The following is a 25,789-nucleotide window of genomic DNA, read 5'->3' on the forward strand; positions in this document are numbered from 1 at the left end:
AAAGTTCTTTCCTTTACGCGTTCATACATTTTTTATTGAAAAAAAAAATTAGTAGCTTACATTTATATTTTTTATTGAGTAACTTATTATTTTATTTATATTCTACTCAAGCGAAACGATAGGAAAACCTTGAATTTATCTAAAACATATTTTCTGGTATTCATAATGTGCACCAATTCGTTATAAAGATTAATCAAAATAGTGATTTAACATTAAGCTTCCCTTAAGGATACCGCGAACAGATGCTATTTCTGTAGCAAAGGATAAAGCTTATTTATCACAGAAATTTTTCTAATGTCTCAGAGTGACTTAAATATAAAATACATATTTATTTATTACTTTAATAACGCCCCTTTTAGGGGCTTTTATAAAACAATAATAAAAATTATATATTAATACAGTACATATTTACTATACATAACTTAACTGTCTCAGTAACAATCTTTGACTCGGCATAATTATTTCACTCCGTAAGCATTCTGGGTAATGAGGAATGCATATGGTAGTAAGTACAAGAATTTCTGCGCTAACATGAATCTCGACTTCTAGTATTACGTAGTGGATATCAATGCAAGAAATTTTGGACTATTAAATGCATCATTTAGAAGTTCAACAATTTTTTTGGAATACCATTTAAAAACAGAAAACGTTAGAGTTTATTTTGTATTCTTACAATAGCTTGTACAGGAATATTGTAATGTGGGTTCCTGACGGAATAATTGTATTCAAGTTGACTTCTAACAAAGTCAAAATATTGCAGTTTAACATACTTAATATTATGATTTAAGATTTTCACGGCCAAAAGTATTTTTGTTATTTGTTTTTGGGGTATTATGCCGTGTTGCGCTAACTCCTTCTTTAGCCAACGTTTCGGACAGCATTGCAGTGTCCATCATCAGGGCAGATGTCTTATTTTGACTTACAAAATAAGACATCTGCCCTGATGATGGACACTGCAATGCTGTCCGAAACGTTGGCTAAAGAAGGAGTTAGCGCAACACGGCATAATACCCCAAAAACAAATAACAAAAATACTTAATATTATTGAAATTTCTAGTTAACCTAGTTATATATTCCAGCATTCGTAAGCCCCTGTTAGAGATTTCCGTTATGTGGTTAATAAAAGAAAGATTGAATAGAAAAGTAATGCCTAAGTCTTCAATTTGTATTAATGTCTTAAGAATATTGTTATGAATGTTGTAATTGAAGATCACTGGATTGAAGAAAAATACGCTTTTGGTGAGCCAGATAAGGTTGGGAAACTGTGATCTAGACCAATATTACTGCGGATTGCATCAAGCATTACAGCTACTTAAATTTTTAACTTCCATTAGCTTGCTTTTATAGTATGTTCAGTTTGGTCGTAGCTCGGCGACAGTCGGCACACTTCTATGCCGTATGGTCAGTGGCCGAGTTGACATTGTGTTTGGGTCCAATGTCAACTCGGTCCCACCCAGGCGTAGTGTGTTCAATTCCTCGGCTGCTAATTCCTCCATCAAGCAATATTTTCTGCTTATTGTGGTGGTAGTGAGAGATTTTCAAATACTGTCAAGTTATTCGTAACCCGGGAATTTTTTAAACCCCTCTGAAGGACGAGGACGTTCCGGGACGTAGAGTCGATTTTACAGTGATAATTAGTAACTTACGGTATTCAATGCCCAATAGTACGTCCCTGAAGTAACTTCTGGCCAGGTTCTCAGGTATAGGCTGGGAGTTTGGCTGCATCACAGGGCCTCGTTCCACCAGCTCAAACACCAGGTACAGGTGATCTTCCAGAGGGTCGTCTAACACCTGAGAAAGAAAAAAATGTCAGTCGATTTTTGGAAAATTGGTGAAATTTGGTGCTCTTTACACCCTTAAATGCAAAAAAAGTAGTAGGTTACGAGTACGTAAACATTATACGTTCCAAGAAATAAATTTCAACTGATCTTCTAAATTCATTGACAATTAATAATTTTTTTTTTTTTTTTTTTAAGTCGGAGGCGGTTTACTTACGTTCCCCGCGAGCACTTAGGCCATAGGCCCATTGTACTATCTCCCATTTTACCTCATTCCCTTGCCAGTAACCCGGTCCCTTTTATGAAGTTCACCAGGGCTGTCATTGGATATGTGGCGATGTCTTCTGGTTCCACACTGTGTCTTCCCAGGTATCTGAGCCTTATTCCCAGCAGAGCGGGACATTGGCACCATAGGTGAATTGGAGTCTCTTCCTCCTCTTCACATTTCCTACAGATGTTGGTGTTTTCCACTCCCAACAGTTGCATGTGTCTCCTGAGATGGCAGTGTCCCGTTAATAGTCCTACCAGTTCCCTCAATGAGTTTCTGTCCATATCGAGTAGTTGCCTGGTTCGGTTAGGGTCCGGTCCGTTTATGAGTACTTTAGATTGCCTCATTCCGGGTGCCTTCTTTCATTCCTTCCAGTGTTGGGATTTGACCCACCTCTTGATATGTAGTTTGGTGTGGCAAGCTGCTACTCCTACGGCCGGCTCGGATCCCGCAAGTGGTGCTTTCGCCCCTTTCCTTGCTAGTTCGTCAGCCCGCTCGTTGCCCTCAATACCTTTATGTCCTGGTACCCAGAGCAGGGTTACTTTATTGATGGTCGCCAGTTCTATTAGGATAGTCCTGCATTCCATCACCAGTCTGGAGTCGCATCGGTTACTTTCCAGTGCCATTAAGGCCGCCTGGCTATCCGAACATATGTTTATGTTTTTATTTCTGTACCCGATACTCATATTCTCCTGTGCGCAGGCTAAGATGGCTTTCATCTCAGCTTGAAACACAGTGCAGTGCATTCCTAGAGGTATACTGAGTTCCCTCTTAGATCCCTGTAGACAGACCCCGGCCCCTGTTCCTTCCTCCATCTTGGACCCGTCTGTGAACCAGATTAGTTCCTGTTTGGAGTTTGGACCTGGGACCGAGTCCCATTCCTCCCTTGTGGGGTACGTCACTTTAAACAGCTGTCCGAAGAAGTATTCGGCTTGCTTGCCGTCCTGCTTCATCCCAGCCGTCGGACTAATTGCCCTCAGTCTTATTCCTATTTCCGTGTGACTGTTTCTGGGCAACTCTCCTCTCCATTGGCCATTGCAATGTAACCTGTAGGCTGCCGCCATCGCCGCCCCCTCTATTTCTATGTTTAGTGGGGGTAGGTTCAGCAGCACTCCCATGGCTAGTATTGGAGTGGTTCTCATGGCTCCTGTGATGCTTCTGCATGCAAGTCCCTGTATGTGATTGAGTGTGACCATCACTGTTTTCAGTGTTGTTCTCCTCCACCAGACCAGGGCTGCGTGCATGATCCTTGGTTTTACAACGGCTGTGTAAAGCCATTGCATCATTTTAGGTTTGAGACCCCACGTTCTGCCGCAGATTCGCCTAGTTGCCCACATCAGAGCACAGGCCTTTCTGCCTACAGTTTCCACCTGGTTTTTCCAGCTCAGTTTGGCATCTATGATGACTCCGAGGTACTTAACCGTGTCAGAGGGTTCTAATTCCTTTCCATAGAAGGTTGGATTGCTCCATCCTTCTAGTTTCCTTTTACGCGTAAAGATTACTAGTTCTGTCTTGTCTGGGTTGACTGACAGTCCTGTTTCTTCACACCATTCTTCCACTGTTGCCAGTGTTGACTGTATAAGGCCTCGGGTTGTGTCTGCATCCCAACACCTTATTATGGTTGCAATGTCATCCGCATACCCTTGCGTATATAGGCCCCTGTTGTTGAGTTTCCGGATGAGGTTGTCCACCACCAGGCTCCACAGCAAGGGTGATAAGACCCCTCCCTGTGGACACCCTCGTGTCACCAGCACTTTGATGCTTACCTCACCCCTTGTCACCGTAAGTATCCGGCCTGAGAGCATGTTCCTCAGCCACCTTCTGGTGGTTTTGTCGAGTCCATGTCTTTCTGCCGCTTCATCAATGGATTTAATAGTGGTGCAGTTAAATGCTCCCTCTATATCCAGAAATAGCCCTACCGCCAGTTCCCCAGTCGCTTGTGCCTGCTCCAGTTTGTACACCAACCTGTGCAGTGCCGCGTCGACTGACTTACCTGCTTGGTAAGCAAACTGTAACTCGTGGAGGGGCTTCTCTTTCAGTGCCCCGTCCCTTATGTGCCTGTCCATTAGCCTCTCCATTGTCTTCAAAAGAAATGAGGTGAGGCTAATTGGGCGGAATGCACCTGGTTGGTCGTAGTCAGCTCTCCCCGGTTTGGGTATGAACACTACCCTTGTCTTCCGCCATGGTATGGGGATGTATCCGAGGGCACAGCATGCCCTCAGGATCTTCGTCACCGGAAGTAGGATTGTATCTAGGCCCCTCTGTAGAAGTGCTGGAAAGATTCCATCCTCTCCTGCGCTTTTAAAAGAGTCAAACCCTCTGATTGCCCATTTGACTCTGGAGGGAGTAACTATTTTAGCCGCAGTGTCCCAGTCCTTACCTTCCCGTGTAACTCGGGCTGGTGGTGGACCGGTATCATCTGCTTCTAACTTTTTGTAGCCGGGAAAATGTTTCCCCAGCAGTACCTCCAACTCCTCCTCCCAACTGTTGGTATATCCTCCATCAGCTTTTTTGAATGGGCCTTTTGCTGCCCCCGGGTCTTTTGCAAGAATTTTTTGGATTCTTGCAGTTTGTGGGATGGTTTCCACCTCCCCACAGTATTTCTCCCAGGAGCATGTTTTGGCTTTCTGGATTGCCACCTTGTACTCTTTCTGGTATTGCTTGTGGGCATCCCAGTTTCCTGACTTTTTGGCCTTGTTGAAAGCTTGCCTTACTATTTTCCGTAGCTCCTACGTATCTAAAATATGAAATGCCATCACAAAACTTCTTTAATTAATATGAAAACACATATTTTAAAATCTTGTAAATTCAAAACGTCGCGTCCAAAAAAGTATGTTTCCAATTTTCTCTTATTTAATAAAACAAATCCAAAATTTCTTCAGAAATCATAAAATTAATAAATAGGTACTTAATTGACCACAAATTTGGTGAAAAATTTTTTTCAAATAAGGAATTATACAATTTGTAAATTTCTAAATGACAATTCTATTTTTTAAATTTTCTGCAGGCAGGTAGGTACCATAATATTGTTTATTCCAATTGGACAGCTCGTAGAAAGATCCACGTTCGTGTGATTTCTGACCTTATAAAAATTCAGTATCCAACACGGTCACCACCTTGAAACGGAAACAGAACGTTTGAATGGTAGAATAAGTCAGGGATGCTCGAGAAACACTCTAAGCATTATTTCTGCTCTGGAATGAGATGCGAAGAATTAAAGTGGTCAACGGAGAATGAGTAAAGAGAATGTATGACTTGGAAGTGAATAGATGAAGTGATCGAGGAAACCCAAGGAAGATATGGCACGATCAAGTGAAACAATTAAAATAATATTATTTCCACCTTAAAAATGCAGCCAGTTGTCAAAATTTACATTCCCGAATCATACCATTTATTTTATGTCCCAACGCCGGCTACACTTCGGCGAGTATTAAATGTAAATCAACAGCCTTATTCAATATTCAACATCGAAACTGAATTTATACCGCCAATCAAATTACAAATATATTTATCAACACACATGTGAACCAGGCTTTATTCATCGACATCAACAATGTCAAAGCTCCGCGTAAATTTACGTATTCATTCAAGCGAAAATGCATTTATTTGTGATTGTAAAATATTCTCCGAAATTTTCGAAAGTTCGCAGTTTATTATTCTAATTGGGGACAAATGGCGTTCTACGGATATATAAAGAACTATACTAAACCGAGGTACTAAGTTATTATTTGAGATAAAAACTGTATTATTCTCATACGCATTAGTCTTTACAGAAAAGTACCTGAAAATATACACGGGAATATTGTTAAAGATTTTTTCATAACTGTCTATCTAAAACGGTGCTTCCGAGCGTTGCGCATGTAGTATTGAAAAAAATTGAAACCGCAAAAGAGTCCCAACCGCGCCTAACCGCCTGGAGCATGTGAGACTATGACATCCACAATTGGGGTATGGTGTGAGGCTGAAGATAGTGGGGAGGGGAAGAAGATGGGAAAGAGGAAAATTGCGATTCAGATTTGGTCACCAAACACGGCAATATACATATATTTCAAATTAAAAAATAAAAAAATTATTTATAGCCACGAATTTACTTAATTTATTACGACCGACCGGCGTAGCTAAGCATCATCAGGGTACAAAAATAAACTAATGAAAAAATACAAAGTTCGCGCTTATTTAATAAAAAATTATATATTTTGTCTCACTCTATATGTATATATACGCACATATTTAAAAGAGAAAACATACACATATTTTGATAACTTTAATTTTGTACCTTGATATGTGATAGGCGAAACCGGTCGGAGGTAATAAATTTAAAAAATCGTGGTTTTCAACAAAGTTATCAGTGTTTTATTTCATCAATATATCAAACTACAAAGAAGACTCCTAATAAAACACATATATTGCGCACAGAACCATCCAACACTAGTATACTGCAACCGGTTTAGTATATAGTATTTTTACTAGAAGTCACACACTGTCACAAATTGCTTAGTTTTTTTAAAATCTAAAAACCGATAGACGCACATAACCCCTAGACGCACATACCCCGTAAAAGCACATACCCCGTAGCCGCACATACCCCGTAGATGCACTTTTTCCGACTGACCTTGCATGACAAACCATTTTATTTAGCCAAAAATTAATACATGTTGAAAAATTCACTTAAAAAACATTACGTAGGTACTTTGCATCGAAAGGTAATTAACGTGTGTGTTCAAAGTGCTGTCAATCCCATCAACAGTAAAGCTGATATCAACTTATTTGATTATTTTGATGAGCTCTTGACTTGTTGTTATCGACGTTACCAATTAGTTTAGGAATTGAAACATTAAATCAAATAATGCTATATCCTTTTTCAAACATCGTATATTTGAAAGGAAAGTAGGTTTTTTAGGAAACACGAATTTTAAACACCGGTATTAAAAAATTCTCTTTCAATCTACCTTTTTTCCAAAACCTTTCGCATCAATATAGACATCCAAATTATAAATAAAATATAATAAAATTATGATAAGTATGACATTAGTCGTACATTGACCACCGAAGAGCGCACATTGAAATAACAAGAACATGCGCAGAAAAGTAAAATTATTTTCTATGAAATACAGTTTTATATTATGATTTAAAATTTTCACGGCCAAAAGTATTTTTGTTATTTGTTTTTGGGGTGGTGTTGTGCCATGTTGCGCTAAATCCTTCTTTAGCCAAAGTTTCGGGCAACGTTAAAGTGTCCATCATCATACACATTTGCCTCGCTGATGGACACTGTAACGTTGTCCAAAACGTTGGCTGAAAAAGGAGTTAGCGCAACATGGCATAACACCCCAAAACAAATAACAAAAAAAAACAGTTTTATATTAAGTTTTTTTTTTTAATTATTCATTCTTCGTTTCTAAATAATATATTCTAGCGGTTATTACTTTGTATTATAATATATATAAGTCAACCTTGACACGGGTGTGTGCCTCATGAACTCAAATAAATTGTAACATGTAAAAAAAGTTCAGTAAAAAATAATAATAAGATCACCTGAATCTCAGCTGAATAAGGCATAGTTTCGTGGAAAACAATTTGCGTATTTTGTAAGTTATTAAATTTTAATTTTCCTCATAAGAAAACTTCAGTTGCAAAACCGTTGTTTGATATCAAATTAACCAACGTTAAAATAAGCACATTACAAAGAATTTAAAAGGTTTTAAATATATTAAGTCCTCAAATGCGATTCAATTCTCAATTGTCGTAGCACAGCGTAGCTCGTAGCATCTCAGCATCCTTGCGCCGTAGTATCACGTTACCGTTGCTACAAATCCGATGAACTCGCTGAACGCGCCCATTACGTTTACCTGGATAGACGTGTAGCTAATCGGGTGATTGAAGCAACCCGTGCGCTCATTACTGGGGTGAAATCTGCTTTATTTGATCCGAAAAGGAAGCCGCAGCATCTATAGTCTATTATAATATCACGTTATTTAATTTTCAGGTACCTGCGTTCTGCCTCGAGTAAGCTTTTGCTGTTTGCGAAGGTTAAATGCGAGTGAACTCGAGCAAATTATGATATGAACTTTCCTGACATATCCCCTTCAAGCTAGTACCTGTTCAACGAAAATAGATAATTTACATAATAAACAATTAACTTTGACACAATAGGTTTGTCTCGTAATGTTTTTTTGTATTTTTATCAAAATGTATTTAAAGATAAATGAACGACGGTGAAATTGTTTTTTTTACATGAAAACCGCACAAGAGTCTTAACTGATACCAACCGTCTGGAGCCAGTGAGACTATGGCGTCCCCTATTGGGGTATGTTGTGAGGCTGAATGTGGGGGGGAGTACCGGGCAATTCAGATCTGAATGGTTGTGACACTGAGAGCAGTGGCGGCTCGTAACTTTTGGGTGTACTTGAGGGCTAATATTACAAAAAACGGCATTAATGATGTTGTAGAAGCTGAAAACGATTTTTTTTTCGAAAATTCAATTTTTTGGACGAAGATTTTCAGGAAATTAAAATTTTAAGGAAAAAAGGCCAAACTGAAATTTACTGAAAATCATCATTAAAAAAATACAGTGTGTGGCAAGCCTACGCACGACGGAAGTGAAACTTTTAGTATTCTTCTCTCTCTCTTTTCATTTCATTCTCTCTTTTTTCTGTCTATTGACATATTTATAAGTAGCATGTGATAAAAAAAAATTATAAAAATATGGGATTCGAACCCGGGTCCTGCATAACGAGTGTCGAACGCTCTGCCTCTAGACCGCGAGGAGAGGTATCTCGCGCGACGAGAACCGCGTATACAACGTGTACTCCTCAATTGACTTATCCCACGAAAATTTTCGTTTTCAAACCCGAAAAATGAATAATATCACATAACGTCTCGTTAACGCTTTATATAGGGTTGAATCGAAGATATATCGGCAGTGTGAAGTCAAATCTTTCGTTTTTTTAAATATTTCCGTATATTTGTCCGTTTTGGAAAAGATCTATCGTGTTTTAACAGTCTCATACCCGTATGGAGTCTGAATTTGAAAAACATTTCTAAATTTTGAAAAACTCACTTACGGCTGTGTTTTTTACTAAAAAAACTCGTCACGCACGTCTGCGAAGGTAATTAGTCGCGTTACCGGTCTTGATTAGTAATTTTAATGATTCAAAATAAAAATAATTAATCAAAATACCGAGCGACTCTACCGGCTGGATTTGTAAGCTATATTTCGACCAAAATATAATATAGTCAAAATATCTAAAAGTCGCAACACGACAGCATTTTATCACTTTTCCTCGTATTAATAAAATCACAAAAAGAAAAAAATATATAGTTAAAGCGGGGATCGAACCTCGGTTCTTCACGACGACAGTCGGGCGCTCTGCCTCTAGACCACGAAGCTGAGTTTTGGAGAGTAACTAGGTATATAATATTAGCTAGGCTCCTATAGCGAAATGATCACGGTTTTTCGAGACGGTCATGAGTCGGTTTTACTCCGGTCCTCGAAATTGCATGACGCGCGTAAAGAAGTTTCACTTCAAAAATATTTTTCAGCTATAACATCAATAATGCAATTTTTTTTGTAATATTACCACTCTAGTACACCCAATAGTCACGAGCAGCTACTGACTGAGATTATCGTGAATTTGGGTAAAACGTACCTATCAAATGGTGTATAATGATGTCACAGGACACATAATTTGATTGGTATTCTTGCAAAATCACCTAGCATGTACCGTGGCGTCAAGCATTTCAGCCGGCCGCAAATATAGATAGATATCAGAAATAAGGTTAATGAATTTTGCAGTGGGTACTGGTTCGTGTCGGGTTTCCTTTTGAATCCTGAGAAATTCTTGAATTGTGCAAACACCCAATCAACATTAAGAGGGACGACGGAACAACCCTCAACTCTTCTTGTCTTCAGAGGGTATTTCAAGGAATGACCGCTGTAACACAAAATAACGAGATTTTACTGAAGTGCTAGGGTATTGACACAAAAATGAATAAACATTATTCTTCACTTGAAAAATTCGCCCTAATGACATCTCAAGAAGGAGGAGAAAGTGCAATACGAATTGTTATGTCTGTCTTACTTAGCAGATTTAAGGGTTGGGAACTCTTTGAACGTTACAAATTATAGTACTGGATTTAGCTACACTGTTCATTACCCGATGGTTGGTAATTCTCTGGTTCGAGAAGCTTCTTGCCTGTCAATAATATCCCACAGGTAATTGCTACACTCTAGTGACATCTGTCGGACTATGGAGTAAGCTTTATGACTAGCGCTATCTAACGCTTAAATATTCTACTTGTTAGCATACATCACACGAATTAAAACTCCTAAAAAAATGTGAAATGTAAAACAATTCTTTTATTTTTCGGAATAACTTTATTGAGTAAAACCTCAAATTGTAATATTTAATTATTGAAGACAATATTAGGGATTTCTAAACGAAAATATGAAACAGAAAAATCAGAAAAGGATATGGTCACATCTAAGACTCGAACCCAGGACCCTTGTCTGTCCCGGAAAGACAAGGGTCCTGGGTTCGAGTTCTAGATGTGACCGTATCCTTTTCTGATTTTTCTGTTTCATATTTTCGTTTAGAAATCGCTAATATTGTCTTCAATAAGTAAAACAATTCATTTTTACTTGAAAACGCTCGTCATATCTAACCTTGCAACGTTATATATGCATATTCAAATTAAAATAGGTACATCATGTCAATATTTTATATATCTGCCCTGAGCATGTACACGTGAATCGTTGGTTCAGGAAGAACACGGCGTAATACCCCAAAACTAAGATAATCATTGCTAATCAAATGTACAAAACTACACATTGTTAAGATCCCTAAGAAGGAGGATAAATAACAATACGGCTCAATACCCCAAAAAGAAGAGATAATATTTAAATTTGGGAAATTTCTGCAATGATGTGGTGAATGTTGATTAACAATCTAAACAACTTAACAACTCATCACATCTAATCAAATAGCACTCCACTATCTTAAATTCTCAAACAAACAACCAAACTCCAGTATTGGTCCCTGATCTGGGAAGCCAGATAAATAAATTAGGAATCGACCCGACTCTGGGGTCGGGAATTAGGCCAGAATTTGCATTTTCAAACAGAGAGATCTTTCGCAAAACTTTAACTTGTGATGCGACGCCAGATTCACATCTAATATTTACTTTGAACGTGCCTGAGGGGGATTCCTAAATTCGAGACCGTTTTAAACATCCTTGAAATATTATTTTTTGTTTAAAAAAAAGTTTAGAATAGAAATACGTTTTAAAAAGGACACTGGATATAGTTTTAAGAATCATTATGTTGTCCCGTCTCTGTGTTAAAATTGGAATAACAACAATCTGGCCTGCGATTCTGGAGTTAAACGATCAATCGTTTTCGTATGCGCCGTATTCGAGTGAAAAACTACTAGTCGTCGCGACTAACTTTTTCGAATGTTTCAATTTTACGTATTCTTGAGCGTCGAACGGTCGAAGTTGGTAGAAGAGATGATTATATTGGCACCCCTGTGAATATTGTCTATGTTCCTGGTGTTTTTGGGATTTCTATGTTATGACTGTCAAACAGACAACAGTTATTCGTTATTCAAAATTGCTCAACATGGTGAATTGTAGCCAACATCGCTGGTAAATTAGCCATTGTAAAATTGTAATAGGATTGTATAACTTTATAAACCTCTTTGCGGGTCCGAACGTTCGCGCGGTAAAACAAAAATTGACAGCTAGATTTTGACAGCCAATTCCATAGAAACGCCAACAACCTACCACTCGCTGCCCTGTTTCTACTGGTTATACCCAGTAGTTGTTGTGTGGAATGACTTTTGACGTTTGGCGTCGAAGTATGTACCTTCGACCAATTTCGGGAATAGCAACGACGACCAACGTACGTACTTTCGACGGCGATTACGAGCGCCCTTGATTCAGGAATAGAGCCCCTGAACTCCTTCATATTTAAGGGATTTTTAGAGAAGAATTGTAGAGATTTGATATATTAGTGTTAGTAAAAAACAAGGGTTGCTAACAGTAATTACTTACTACAACGGTTTACAATTACTTAAAAAAGAGATCATCTAAAATTAACAAATAATATTTTTACTTGAAAAAATCGTTTGAATTATTTTTATTTTTGGTACAACTTTTCAGCTTTTATGGAATGCGCGTCATTGGTTACCTACATTGTTAGTTTGGTGTACTATACAAAGCACCGCGCACATATTTTGTTATTACAGAGAACCTTTTTTATATCAAAGGATTTGGGTTGTAGTTTTTATTTTATTCATTTTGATCTTGTTCCGCCTACCTAAAAACCCAATACTACTTTTTTTACGACGCTTTTCAGAAATAAAACTATTTATCGTATACATTAGTATTTTAACTATCGGAACCTATGAATTGATCAAATAACGTCACAGTATTTCATCGTTTTCCAGTTATTTATAGAGCAGACCCATTGTGTTTTTATTCATTTAGTTAAGAAAATTGTTGACTGCAGGCCTTTCGAGTGAATTATCAGGTTTCCTTATGAACGGGATGTTTTACAGAATTTGAACCATTCATAAATATTCAAAGTTGATTTTCAAGTTCTGTGAAAATTTAATCCAAATTCTGTTACTATTTCAGTTTTGTTAAGCAACTGGTAAATAATGTTATAATAAAAGAACATGAAAAGAATCTTCACAGAACTTGAAAATCGACTATGAAATTTGATGAATTGTTCAAATTCTGCAAAACAAGCAACCCGAAGAAAACTCAAGGACTAATAAAGCTTATCGCCTAACCGAACTTTTTGAAGATTTGCTTGACATTTCCTTTCAGGTATCTCCGAAAACAAGGATCAAAAAATCGATATATTCTCTTGAAATCTCATGACAGGAATTTTCCACCCCAATCTCTTATGCATCCTGAGCCCTGTTCACTGATTAATAATAAAACCACCCTTTGGGATCGATGCTACCCCCTGCTACCCTCCCAAGTGTGAATTTTCCTGTTGAGTTAATTCCGCTTTGACCATTAAGGTTTGGAAGTAGCGGTACGGGAATAAAGGTTAGTACTTATGAATTCACTAATAAATACACCAAATATGTGCTGCTGACAAAACGGGGAGGAAATATTGTTAAAATTACGCACTAATCGGTTTGCTACATCCATTCGTTTGTGGTAATGGCGTGCGCAGTAATTACCTGACATATTAGGCATTAAATAAGGAAATGATGTCAATATAAAACCTATTAATTCATTCATCCATTGAAAATGTGTGAACCACGATTTTAGTGATGATTGTTAGTTGGTTTTAGAAAAACTACAATTTTTATTTATTAATTCAAAAAACAGTTTTTAAAATAAAAAAACATCCTCTGCACATCTCACTAGGGCATTCCTGTATCAAGATGTGCAGCTTTACAATTACGCCATTTAAAAAAATACATATATGTAAACTTAATATAATAATAACATTAAATTTAAACCCAAAAAAGAAAAGTTAATGACACGGTTGTTTCGAGAAAGGTAGACAAAATTTTAGTAACAAATGTACGAAAAATAAAACAAAACTGTCAACAAAAGAAGCATTGGAAATGTCATCAAAAAGAATTTAACTTTTTGATGGCTACGGTGAAAAAGTCTGATATTTTTTACATTAGCTCCACACAGCAGGCACTGAAAAAAAAACATCAATCGGGGTCTATGTCATCTTTGGGGATGCTGTGTGGTGGTTCTTTTTAGGGAAAGGAAGGAGTGAAAGGTCTGGGAAGGTAAAAGGTATCAAGTTGGGTAGTAATCTGTGGGTAAATGTGTCCATGAGTGACGGACGTATGAGTGCCACTCCGGTGCCAGGCAACGGGTCGAGAGAGTCGAGTCGAAAGGTCTCTCTAAGCCAGTCTCTTAGGATTCGACCCGCCACGCAGTAGGTGGGCAAAACCGTCAAGATCTAGACAAACCTTAGTCTATGAACCCGGGCACCTCTGCTAAGCCACTAAACGTAGCGAACCACTTGGGGAGACCTATAGCAGAGGTGTTTGTTATTCAATAAATGGTTCCCATACCCGATTCCCGAATTTGATTCTTAATCAGGATGAAGAATGATTATTTTAAATTTGTAAATAAGCTTGTAGATAATTATATTTTGACACCTTTTTTATCTCTCTCATTTAAAAAAAAACATACAAAATAAATAATAAACCTAAATATAATCCTAGTCTGATTTACATTAAGATTTGTCCCTGGTACTAATGAAAACTTGCGGAACGGAAATTAGAAATACCACAGCAAAGAGGTGCTATGCAATTCTGAAACTTATAACCCGTAGAAGAGGGTGAAGTGAAATAATCTATTCTAACCTAACATTGGGCTACGCCAAAAGTTGCGGTTTTGTTTCACATAACTTCACTTTACATTTCGCAACTGCCGTGTGAACATTCCTCTCAAATTCCGTGCAAACTTTGAATAGAAGCATTTGCAGGAAACTAAAAGAATTCCTTTGTAAAAGAAGCATCACTCTTCTTTTATTCTAACTCTTGGCCTAACTTGACCTGACAATTTGCTTTGTCGTGTAAAATTTCTTCAAAAGATTTTACGACTTCAAAAGTTAAAACAATATGATGATTCACAAATATTTCTTGAACTCGAGTGTGCTTTTCGTAATGTGATAAATTGATTGTCAACATTGATATTCTATGAGGTTTATTTATTTAGATATTTACAGCAGGTAAATTTTATTACAAGTGATAAGGAAGGTAAATTAAATTTTACCTAGTCAAAGTATCTATTACCTGCTGAATAACCTGAGAATTTTTGAAAATCTCCTACTACCACCACAGTAAGCGGACAATATTGCTTGTGATGAGATGGAGAACTTATCCAGCCGAGGAATTGAACACACTACGCCTTGGTGGGACTCAAACGCGATGTTAACTCAGCCACCGACTGGCCATTGTTTGTTTTTTGTAAGTTTTAGAAGACATTTCATGTCTAATGCATAACTTCAAGCAGTTTAATCGCAGCCCGTAGACACTTTTCTATGGCTTATCCCCCTGTGTTTCTATCGCCTACGGTATACAATAATTTGAGTATTTTTTTCAAATTTCATATAATTCTGTATCGATTATGTAAATACACGTTTCGTATACTGTTCGGATATATTTTTTTTAATTAAGGGAAGGCATTGTAATCAATATGTAACTTTTTAACAGGTAAAGTTTCCGTGGCGCAGAAGTTATAATAGAAATTTGTCATGCTCCCCTGAATAAAGTAGCGTCGAATATAACAGCCAACTTTAGCAGAGGCCGGTAGAAAATCACGTAGAAAGTTTCGTATAAAGCATAATACACTGTATCAAAACTTTTCCTTTGAATATTATACATTTATATATAAATATATAGTTTTTAATAAAGCATTATACACTGAACGAAAACTTTGCCTTTGAATATAATATACATAGTTTTTAAAAAGCATAATACAAAGTATCAAAACTTTGCCTTTGAATATTATATAGTTTTTAATAAAGCACAATACACTGTATCAAAACTTTGCCTTTGAATATTATATATATGGTTCCATGATAACTCAACACAGTGACAATTCAACACACTTTTAAAAAGTGATATAAAGTCATTAGGGACGGTGAAAAAATTCGTTAGGAACTCTTGTGAAAAGTAAAAGGTTCTTTACTATAATTCCGTTTATTTACGATACAATAAATAGGTAAGTCTGGATTTAGCTACACTGTTCAGTACCCAAGGGTTGGTAATTCTCTGTTTCTAGAAGCATGTTATTATTATTATTATGTAATGAGCAGGCAGCATTCTGCTGATGCGCTCATATCTGATTTCACAACAAGTTTGACAATAATATCCCACAGGCAATTGCTACACTCTAGCGACATCTGTCAGACTCTGGAGCTTTATGACTGGTGCCATCTATCGCTTGAAAACCCAACTTATTACCAAACATCACAATAACTATTTACTTATAGTTTTATTATTGCTAACAATAGTTTTTCGACAAAACGACAAGGATTCGTCTTCTTGTATAGTGAAAAATCGTTTTAAATTACCTTATAAATCACAGTATTCAAATAATTTGTATTATCTCTCGGTAGTTTTCAACACATGTTTACAAAAACTTTTTCCCATTAACCAGTTGAAAATATTGAATACACAATACGTAACTTCTTTCATAATCGAAAAGTTACATTTTGGCGTTCATTTTAATTTAGTGAAAATAATATTTTTTTAATTTTTGAAAAAACTTGTTATATTAACCTATCTAGGAATTGAACCCAGGGCCTCACACCGGGGCGCTGTTCTACCACTGAGCTAATCCTACCCTATTTCCTTCGGTCACATTTAATTGTATCATAATTTGGCTAAGAAATCCAACATTATCGTCATTTTCCTAACTCATATTATTATTGGCTGCTTGCTATCTTTGTGTAAGATCGCAAGTGATAAAAGCTCAAATTGTAAAGAAAATATTAACGATTCTCAAACGAAAATCTGACACTATCTAGATTGAACTAAGTTCGGGAAGAATCAAAGATAGCGGACAAAAAGTATGCGATAATGTTGGTAGTTCCTAGTATGATACAGTTAAATATAACTGAAATAAATAGGACCAGATTAGCTCAGCGCCCCGGCATGGCTAAAGTCGTGGGTTCAATTCCTAGATGCAACCGTATCTTTTGATGACTTTTCTGTCAGTTTTCGTTTGAAAATAGCTAATATTCTCTTCAATGATGAAAATAAAGTAATGAAAATTAATAAATATATGAATAGACAAATAAGTCTCGACAAATACAAGTAGATGGAGATAAATATATGACAATATTAATAAGTTAAGAGTTGATGGTTTTTTTATTATATATACAGCCTTACTAATAAAAAAAATCACTTCATAACTGTTAAACAGTGTGTTTGTGCCACATTGTACAAATACTGTAAAATTGAGATTTTTTTGTATAGCGTCCAATATTTCAGACTGAAAAGTTATGCAAAAATTGATCACTGATCATGAGTTTTTGTTGCTTTGTCAAAACAGATTTCTGCACTTTAGTTAATATTTGATCTGTTTTGGTGTTCTTTCACAGCATTAGATATAAATCTGTTTTTTTGGTTTTTCTTGAACTATTTACTTTTTAAAGTTTGTGTTCATTCATTCATGAAGCTTGTCGTGTTGTCTATCCGATAATAATAAGTGCCAAAATTATTCAGTTCTCGTCGAAATTCCAGGTCACGAACTTTAAGGGTGGGTTTAGAAGATGTTGAACCTATTGGTCAAGACGACAAACCAAAGTTTGTAATGTACTGTACTTTGTGTTCATTGGCCGAACTTTGCAGCCATACAAGAATTGAGTTTGTTTAAAGAGATTGACAATGACGCAGTAAAGTTGTCGAAACAAAGTAAATGTAATCAAAAGACCCCTCAGAATATAGAAAACAAGTTATGTCAATCTGTAGAATCGTGAACTCAAAATATCATGACATTTTTTGGACTTTGGGAAATGTAACGTCTTGTAAAATGTAAAACCATTTGGGTAGACCTATGGCAGAAGTGTTGGTTTTCCAAAGAATGATTCCTGGGGCGGCGTTACCCATACCCGCCTTCCAAAGTGCGGGTCCCAAATAGCGATGAGTCTTCATGAACGAGCCGTACAATTGAGCTAGCTCTTTTTGATGAGCCGTATTCGTACGGCTCACGGTAAACCGTACCACGGCTCAATTAAACAGTTACTCTTTTAATCAGGAGATGCTTTAAAAAATGGCGTTTGACAGTCAGATATCTGGACTTAGACATATGACTACTGTAATCGCAAGGCGAATCAAGAATGGACTGTAAAATTAATTGTGAACTTGAAGTTGACACAACGATGGTTAGAGATGGTGAACAGGAGGGATTAAGGAAGGAATCCGACTTACCCCTTTGATGTTCGTCAACGATGTTGCTGGTTGGTTTCACTCACAGGAGATGATTTCTTTCACACGCAACTTCCACAACATCTGGGTTGGGTAAGAAACACACTGATGGGAACCGAATATATTCACTGCACAGTATTCTACCCCGAGTTGATATCAATAAAAGCACTGATCATAAAGAACCGGCTTCATCAATAAACTGATTTGACAATTAAGTTTATTGTTGTAAATGTCACACAAACGTGGGTATTGTCGGATAATGACAGGTACTTGTAGGTAATATCAAGGACAATTTTAAAGGAAGATTGTTGCGTCAACAACTACAAATCATCTTCTTTTCTGGTGGTTCGAGGCGGCGCACTGGTGCCAAAGGTCGTTCGATCATTCATACGCTTACAATGGGAGCTGGGAGCCGTATTGGGAGAACCGTATCAGGGACCCGTAGCAGGGGAACCGTACTGGGGAGCCGTACCGGGGAGCCGTACCGGGGGAGCAAAGTATTCTCAATGCTCATAAGCTCTGAGCTCACAGCTCTCGTTTGATTGAGTCGAAACTTTGAACAGTACAAACATATTGAGCCGTGGCTCTCGCTCTTATTAAAATGAGTCGTGACATGTCCCAAAGATTGCAATAGACCAGCCATGTACAGATTGCTAGGTCATTGTCAGGACGTCACATCATTACTGAGAGAGTACCCAAGTAGAAAAGAGCCAGAGACAGACCGAGGAAGAGGTTAATACTACGTAGAAGAAGATTGAAGCAGAATGAGATAGACTGAGGATTGGAAGTGAACGGCCTGGGATCTCAGTCAGTGGAGAGCATTTACCAACATTTGTGAGGTCAAATCCCGTTTCAAATTAAGACAATAATTTTCTTTTTATTTCAATTTATTTCCAACATGAAAACAACTAGTTTAGAATCCCAATAACGGCGGTGAAATAAAAACGAAAACACGTTTCTTTTTCACGACTTAGTTACGATGTAAGGAGTTGTTTGTTTCTCTTGAATAGAATTGGCTGGCCAGCCACCAGCTATAAATGTTCATAGTTCCCGGATCTCATATAAAAAAAGTTGGTCCATCAACTTTATTCCACGTAATACATTCTGCCATTATTGATATAAAATTTGCAGCGCTACGCGTGAAGGTTACGTTAAAGTTGGTTGAAGTTTTAAATCTACATTATTTTCATGATCATTTTGAAAGTTTGTTCTTCGTTGAAGAAGAAAAAAATTTATCGTATTATAAGATGTACTAAACGACTTTTGTGGCATAGAAAAGGTAGCTGCATTGCAAACGGGGATTGATCAAGAGCAGGGCTATTCAGGTTGCATAGTTAAAAATTAGAACCATAGAAAAACCTTGGAATTTTGTAGCCGTGGCACTCGAAAAACTGATCTTAGGTGTCGAGTTTTCCAAAATTTACAAAAGTGCCAATATCTCGTTAAGTAACGACTTTTTATTGAGGTCATGTCATGATTTATGGTCCGTTATGAGTTCACCTATCAGCTCTCTAAAGGACAGCATTGAGTTTTGGAACACCTCCGACCATTCGTAATCATGATTATGAAATGAAAAGAAATACATATTTATGTATTTAGAAATAACATAAGATTTAGAAAGAAACAAAAATGAAAAGGTGTGCAAACCTCATCATTGAGAACTTTTTCTGCTTATATCACACACACACACAGATTTCTGGTTCTTCTTGTGGCTAACCTCGGAATTATAGGTAAATTAATAAATACGCCCATTAAAAAAGTTTTGGTCATAGGCACGAGTATATGAATTTTCAATTTATTGGAATAACTTATTGAAGCTTATAACCCTCATTATTATATATAATCATTGAAGAAGTTAATATTAACAAATCTCAACGAAACATGATACAGAAAAAGATACAAATTATAAAATGGTAATGGTCGTAACTGTGAATCGAATACAGATAAGACAGGGGGACTTTCTCATTATAATATTATATAATCATTGAAGAAGTTAATATTAACCGATCTCAACGAAACATGATACAGAAAAAGATACAAATTATAAAATGGTAATGGTCGTAACTGTGAATCGAATACAGATAAGACAGGGGGACTTTCTCATTATAATATTATATAATCATTGAAGAAGTTAATATTAACCGATCTCAACGAAACATGATACAGAAAAAGATACAGATTATAAAATGGTAACGGTCGTAACTGTGAATCGAATACAGATAGGACAGTGGTATTGGTAGTGGAAAAAAACTGGATAGTGTTATAAATTAATAAATGGTGATTATTATACTAGATGACGTGCACCTGGCGTTGCTCAACTTTTCTCTACTTTCTACATTTATAATATGCATGTATATATAAACCTTCCGGAAGAAATTCTCTAAATGATAGTGAAAACCCTATCAAAATCTGTTGCGTAGTTTAGAAGAACTAATGGCACAAAAGAACAAACTTGGATAGCGACTTTGTTTTAAACTATTTAGCAACAAAAATATAGCCAAAAAAAATTGACTGAACATATTAAATTAAAATCATTTATTGAGAGTATAATGGAGTCACAAATATTCAATACAAAAATGGTATTATTTTTTTTCTGTTCATAGTTCCTAAATTTAATTTAATAGATCAAAACTGATCGAATTTTCATCTAGTGTATTCGACACCTGTCTATGGGGCCATTAAATTTTATGTTGCATTAATATTTCAGCCGTAAAGAAGTTGTGCGGGGTAAAAAGTTCCGTTTCTGCCCGCGGACTTATATCCGTAAACTTGGATCACATTAAACCGGAAGCGGAAGTGGATCTCCGCTCCCTGTGGTGGAGTTAAAGTTATTATTAGCCTGTTTAGAGGCAATTAAAACCTCCGTGGAGTGGTTAACCTATAAAATTGGACATAAACTACAATGTTTTGGGCAAAATGAGGAAAAATTAATGGAACACTCACTAAATTGCATTTAAATTGTGTTCATTTTTAGAAGACAAACAATTAGATTGCTAACAAGGAAAACAAGCCATACAAGCGGTCCGATTACATTATTAAATTATGAAAGAACTTACTGCAATTGACAGTAAATTTAATTTAAAAAGAAGTAAGAAAATATGTCTGCCACAATCTTGTGATAATAGTGAGGTAATTTGAATCATAACCATAAGTTTTTAAAATTTAATTAAAATCAAATTTAATACTATAATTATTAAGACAGTTTGAAAATGGCCTTGAAAGCCGAAACAGCTGTAACAATAACAAAAACCAAAAAATACTAGATTGATTGATTTTAATTAAATAAAAAAAAAATTAAATGGAGTTCTAAGAATTAAACATAAAAACAATAAATACATTAATAACCATAAGAATTCTAAACTACGCAACGGATTTTGATAGGGTTTTGACTATCATTCAGAAAAAAATTCCGGAAGGTTTATATACATGAAACATGTATATTATATTTATGGAAAATAGATAAAAATCGTTGTTTTACAATCAAGACGTAAAAATATATTTTCGGGCACTACATTGCTAATGCCGACTAAGCCTCATGAGATATATCAAAATAATGCACTACAGAATTGTATATCTTAATAGGACCTCCAAAAAAAGTCCAAAATGATATCTTCTAAGGATAACCCCCAGCTACGCCGGGTACAGCTAATAGTGAATAACATAATTAATATTAAGGTAATTGAACATTGAGAAATTTATTTGCAAATTTAAATGAACCTCTTCGGGCCTGGTAATCTACAAATTATTTATAAGGAAATTTTATTTTCTAGGACTGAGTAGTGATGTTACAATGCGAGTTGCTTGTATACTGCAGATTCATTTCACGAAAAGGGAGACGTCGCGCTGTCTACCGCGCTTCGTGCATTTGGTTTGGTCCACTTTCCCTGATTTTGAAAATCTATTAAAGGTGTAAATTATTTTCGGATTATGTAAGCTAATTGAAAATTAATAAATAAATAAAAATAAAATCATTGATAATCACGATTTTACAATGACTTTGGAAGGTGTAGAGGTGACCTCTAGCATTGAAATAAAAAATACTTTAACCCTATTGGTTTAGTACCAATTTTGTACTACAGGGTTTTCCAATAAGAGGTGTTATTTTGAAATTCAATTGTAAAAAATCAATGGTTTCGTTGCTTGTGCGGCACGTATCGCCGTCTTGTTGAAAGTAAACGTTGTCCAGATCAATACCATCCAATTCCGGCAATAAAAAAATCATTAATCATCTCTATTGATTGATCTGGATAACGTTTACTTTCAACAAGACGGCGCTCCGTGCCACACAAGCAACGAAACCATTGATCTTTTACAATTGAATATCAAAATAACACCTCTTATTGGAAAATCCTGTAGATTGAAATGGATCTAGCCGTGTGACGTTTCTTGTTTTTTTTTGTATTTCGTTAGCAATGTTACTCTAGCCTACTCGAATGCGTAAAATGAAAACAATTTTGTAGTATTAGATTGTATTGTTTTATTAATTTTGTGCAGAGTGTTAGAATTATATAGACATGAACTGATTCGTGTCGATATAACTCTAAAGTTTTTTAGGAGATCTAAAGAATCTAAGAACCCTTTCTAGGAGATCTCACTCCTTTGGTGTATCAAACTGGAATTGGGTAATTTTCTGAAATCAATCAAGACGATCAAGTCAAAATCTGTATCTGGTTAGTTGTCGGTAATACAGTAGGTCTGTATTTTGGTAAAACTGCTATTGATTGATTGATTTGAGATATTGCTAATTATAGACAAGAAGACGCTGTACCTAAAATAATAATATTGATATTTATCATCGTGTTTAATGATCATATCTAAATAGCCAGGTATTTTCCAACCATTATTTAATTCCATTTTAACCCCAGTTGGGGATAACATAGTCCTAATGGCTCCGGGCACGGCTCTGGTGCATTCCTCACAATCATCACCCGACATGTTGCTGGTGAAAAGTTTGGTCTGACTACATTGGTGTGATTTAAACTCTAAAATAGCGTAATATTGGCATAGGTTGGAAAAAAAATCAGCAACGACAAGCATCAGGTGGTGACTGAGAAAAATCAACCCTTAACGGAGTGATCTAGGGGTAAAAAGACCCATTTAGATGATCTAAAAATCACAGGGCAGTAAATCACCCTTTAACATCTCCCAGGTGGAGGGCATTGGAAGACCCCATCACGTTCTAGGAAGTGTTTTATAGACCAGGCATGTCCTTACATGTAAAAGCGTAGGAAACTAAGTATTCCCATGTCAGTTATTACCCCAGAGGTCCTTGTTCAAAGGGATATTTAACAATCTTGGAATATGGTATGTTAGAGGAAAGATATAAAACCCCAAAGGATTGAATATTTTTCTTGGAAAAAAATAAAAACTCCTACACATAAAAATTGCTCCCATCAACTAAGGAAGCAAAATCAAGTAAGATTTAAAATAATCTCCCGTAGAAATTATTGTGTAGAGATTTTACCTACAAAATCAATATTAAGATTAATTTAAGTGATTTTATGATATCAAATCAGCAAACCTCACTCAAGCCCAATTCCTGTAAAATCGTTAAAACAAAGCTTTGAAAATCCTTTTGCTCTCAGCAGAAACGTAAGAACATTGTTATTTGATCTTTAAGCGGCCGTTGAAGTTTGATAGATTCCTTCGATAATAATATTATACCAAGGCAAGCCCTCCATTCGATGATATGGGGTAGGCAAGATAGGCTTTAAGGTAAATTAATATTCAAGACTATGGAAATTTGTTCTAAGAAATAAGGCTTCAAAGTAGTTCAGTAATTTTATCGATTAAAGCGTCTCTAGGTAGTTACCGTTGAGAAAGACAACAACTTATCGCTAAGTTGTCTGAACTTGGCTACATAATATATAATTAAACGGTTGTCGATTTTAATTTCCTGAATAACTTAAAGGTCCATAATTAAAAAAATAATAATAATTGACTTAGCGTAACGAAGTTTTTCTTTAACTCAACCGTTTGATATTTCATCAAAATGTAAATATGTTCGTTGGTTCCGTGTCTGGTTCAAGGTGGTAGCCGTGTTGGATATTACATTTTCTTCCCGCCAGAGTTCGCATGAGTGTGAACCCTAATACGAGCTGTCAAATCGGAATAATCAATATTATGGTACTTACTTGCTTGAAGACGGTTTTTTAATATAATTGTTATTGAGATTGAGATGAATTGTCATTGGAAAATTTGTATAATTCCTTATTTGAAATTTTCAAAAATGTAAAATAAAATATATAGTTTATAAGTAGGCAGGTATTTAAGTACCTTACTACTTTAAAATATTATGATTTCAGATGAAATTTTGGTTGAGATTTATTAAATAAGATAAAATTAGAAACAAAGTTTTTTGGACGCGAGAACTACTGATCGTCTTGGCACACCAACCTCTTATTAGTTGCCACACTTTGAGGAACAAATATATTGATATTATGACTTTTTAGACCATACAATGATGATACTGTTATTCCAAAGATAAAATTTAACTCAGTTTCTTTCAAGCGGGGAGCTCATCTCGTGCAACCTGTATCAATGGCTAAATGATCTTTTGTATGTACTGTTTTGAAGAATTAGAAAAAATATTTTTGGTGGAGAATGCTTTACAACCTAAATAAGGAATGACATTGTGAAGTGAAAAGCATACAGTAATGTCAGTCTTGTCTCTGATGGATGATTATGGTTTTATGTTGTCAATAAACTTGCGCCATGAAAAGTCGGAAGAGAGCTTTTGAACGCAGAAAGTTACAATGGAAATGAAAACAGATTATTAAAATCACATTGATATTTGAAGATTTGATAAACAAATATTTAAAATCAAATCTATCTCTTCTAAAATAATCATATCCACAAAAAAATAAAATAATTCGTTCATTTTATTTCAAGTTTTTTAACAGAAGTATTTAAAAATGACGCACATACAAATATAAAAATAAAATTAAAAAATATAAATACATTTTTTCTTATTTTTTTTGGTTTGACTGAGGATTGAACCTTCCTCCCCTATTTAAGCTAAATACAATGAGTTAAACCGCGCTATCACTTAGACAAATCCTAATTGGATGGTACCGACATTTATTTCATATATTAACTGCTGAAATGTTTTTAAAACGTCGTAGATTGTCAGAGAAATGCGTGTGTGTACGTGTGTGCGTGACTGCCATCAGAAGTTGATGCTCTATCGGATGTCGGGAAGTGGTTACTTTCCATTTCATTCATTAATTCCTTAAAGAAAATAAAATCGAAATTCAAATACAGTGGTACCTCGACATACGAGTTTAATTCGTTCTGCAACCTTGCTCGTATCTTGAATTACTCGTATATCGATGCAGATTTTCCCATACAAAACAATTAGACTACCATTAATCCGTTCCAACCCCCAAAATGTCACCCCAGTTATTTTTGTTACGTGGTTTTGAATAATAAAAACGTATTTATAAATGACAAATATTTATTGTACAAAAACAAAAAAGAGAATGTAAATAAATAAATTAGATTTCCTTACTGGTCTTTGCCTTTTTCGGTACATTTTTCTCGCTTTCACCTGTAGGCCGTTTAGAAAAAAACATGTCCAAGGAGGTTTGTTTCTTCCTCCCTCTCAGAATGTTCCGGAAATGAGTTAGGCAAGTGTCATTAAAAAGATCAGATGCACGACCTGTTGCAACTTTTTCTGGGTGTGTCTTTTCTACAAACTGTGAAACTCTCTCCCACATTCCTAAGATCTCCTTTATCTCACTTTTAGAAATAACCTCCTCCTCCTCTGACTCCTCGAAACCAATTTCTTGCATAACATCCGTATGCTGCTGTGACTG

General features: G+C 36.0%; 1 protein-coding gene across 5 annotated transcripts in view; it reads right to left on the minus strand.

Moving 5' to 3' along the window:
• Positions 1–25,789, minus strand: part of LOC149412846 (calcium/calmodulin-dependent protein kinase kinase 1) — a 561,749-nt gene that overhangs the window by 32,380 nt on the left and 503,580 nt on the right. For all 5 annotated transcript variants that reach the window (XM_089645632.1, XM_089645633.1, XM_089645631.1 and 2 more), the window contains one exon: positions 1,647–1,791. In XM_089645632.1, the coding sequence (XP_089501758.1) occupies positions 1,647–1,791 (145 nt within the window). The remainder of the gene's footprint in view (positions 1–1,646; positions 1,792–25,789) is intronic.

This window comes from Hesperophylax consimilis, chromosome 22, assembly GCF_061612785.1.
Source record: "Hesperophylax consimilis isolate HC1 chromosome 22, BYU_Hcon_1.0, whole genome shotgun sequence".
In the NCBI taxonomy this organism is placed as follows: Eukaryota; Metazoa; Arthropoda; class Insecta; order Trichoptera; family Limnephilidae; genus Hesperophylax; species Hesperophylax consimilis.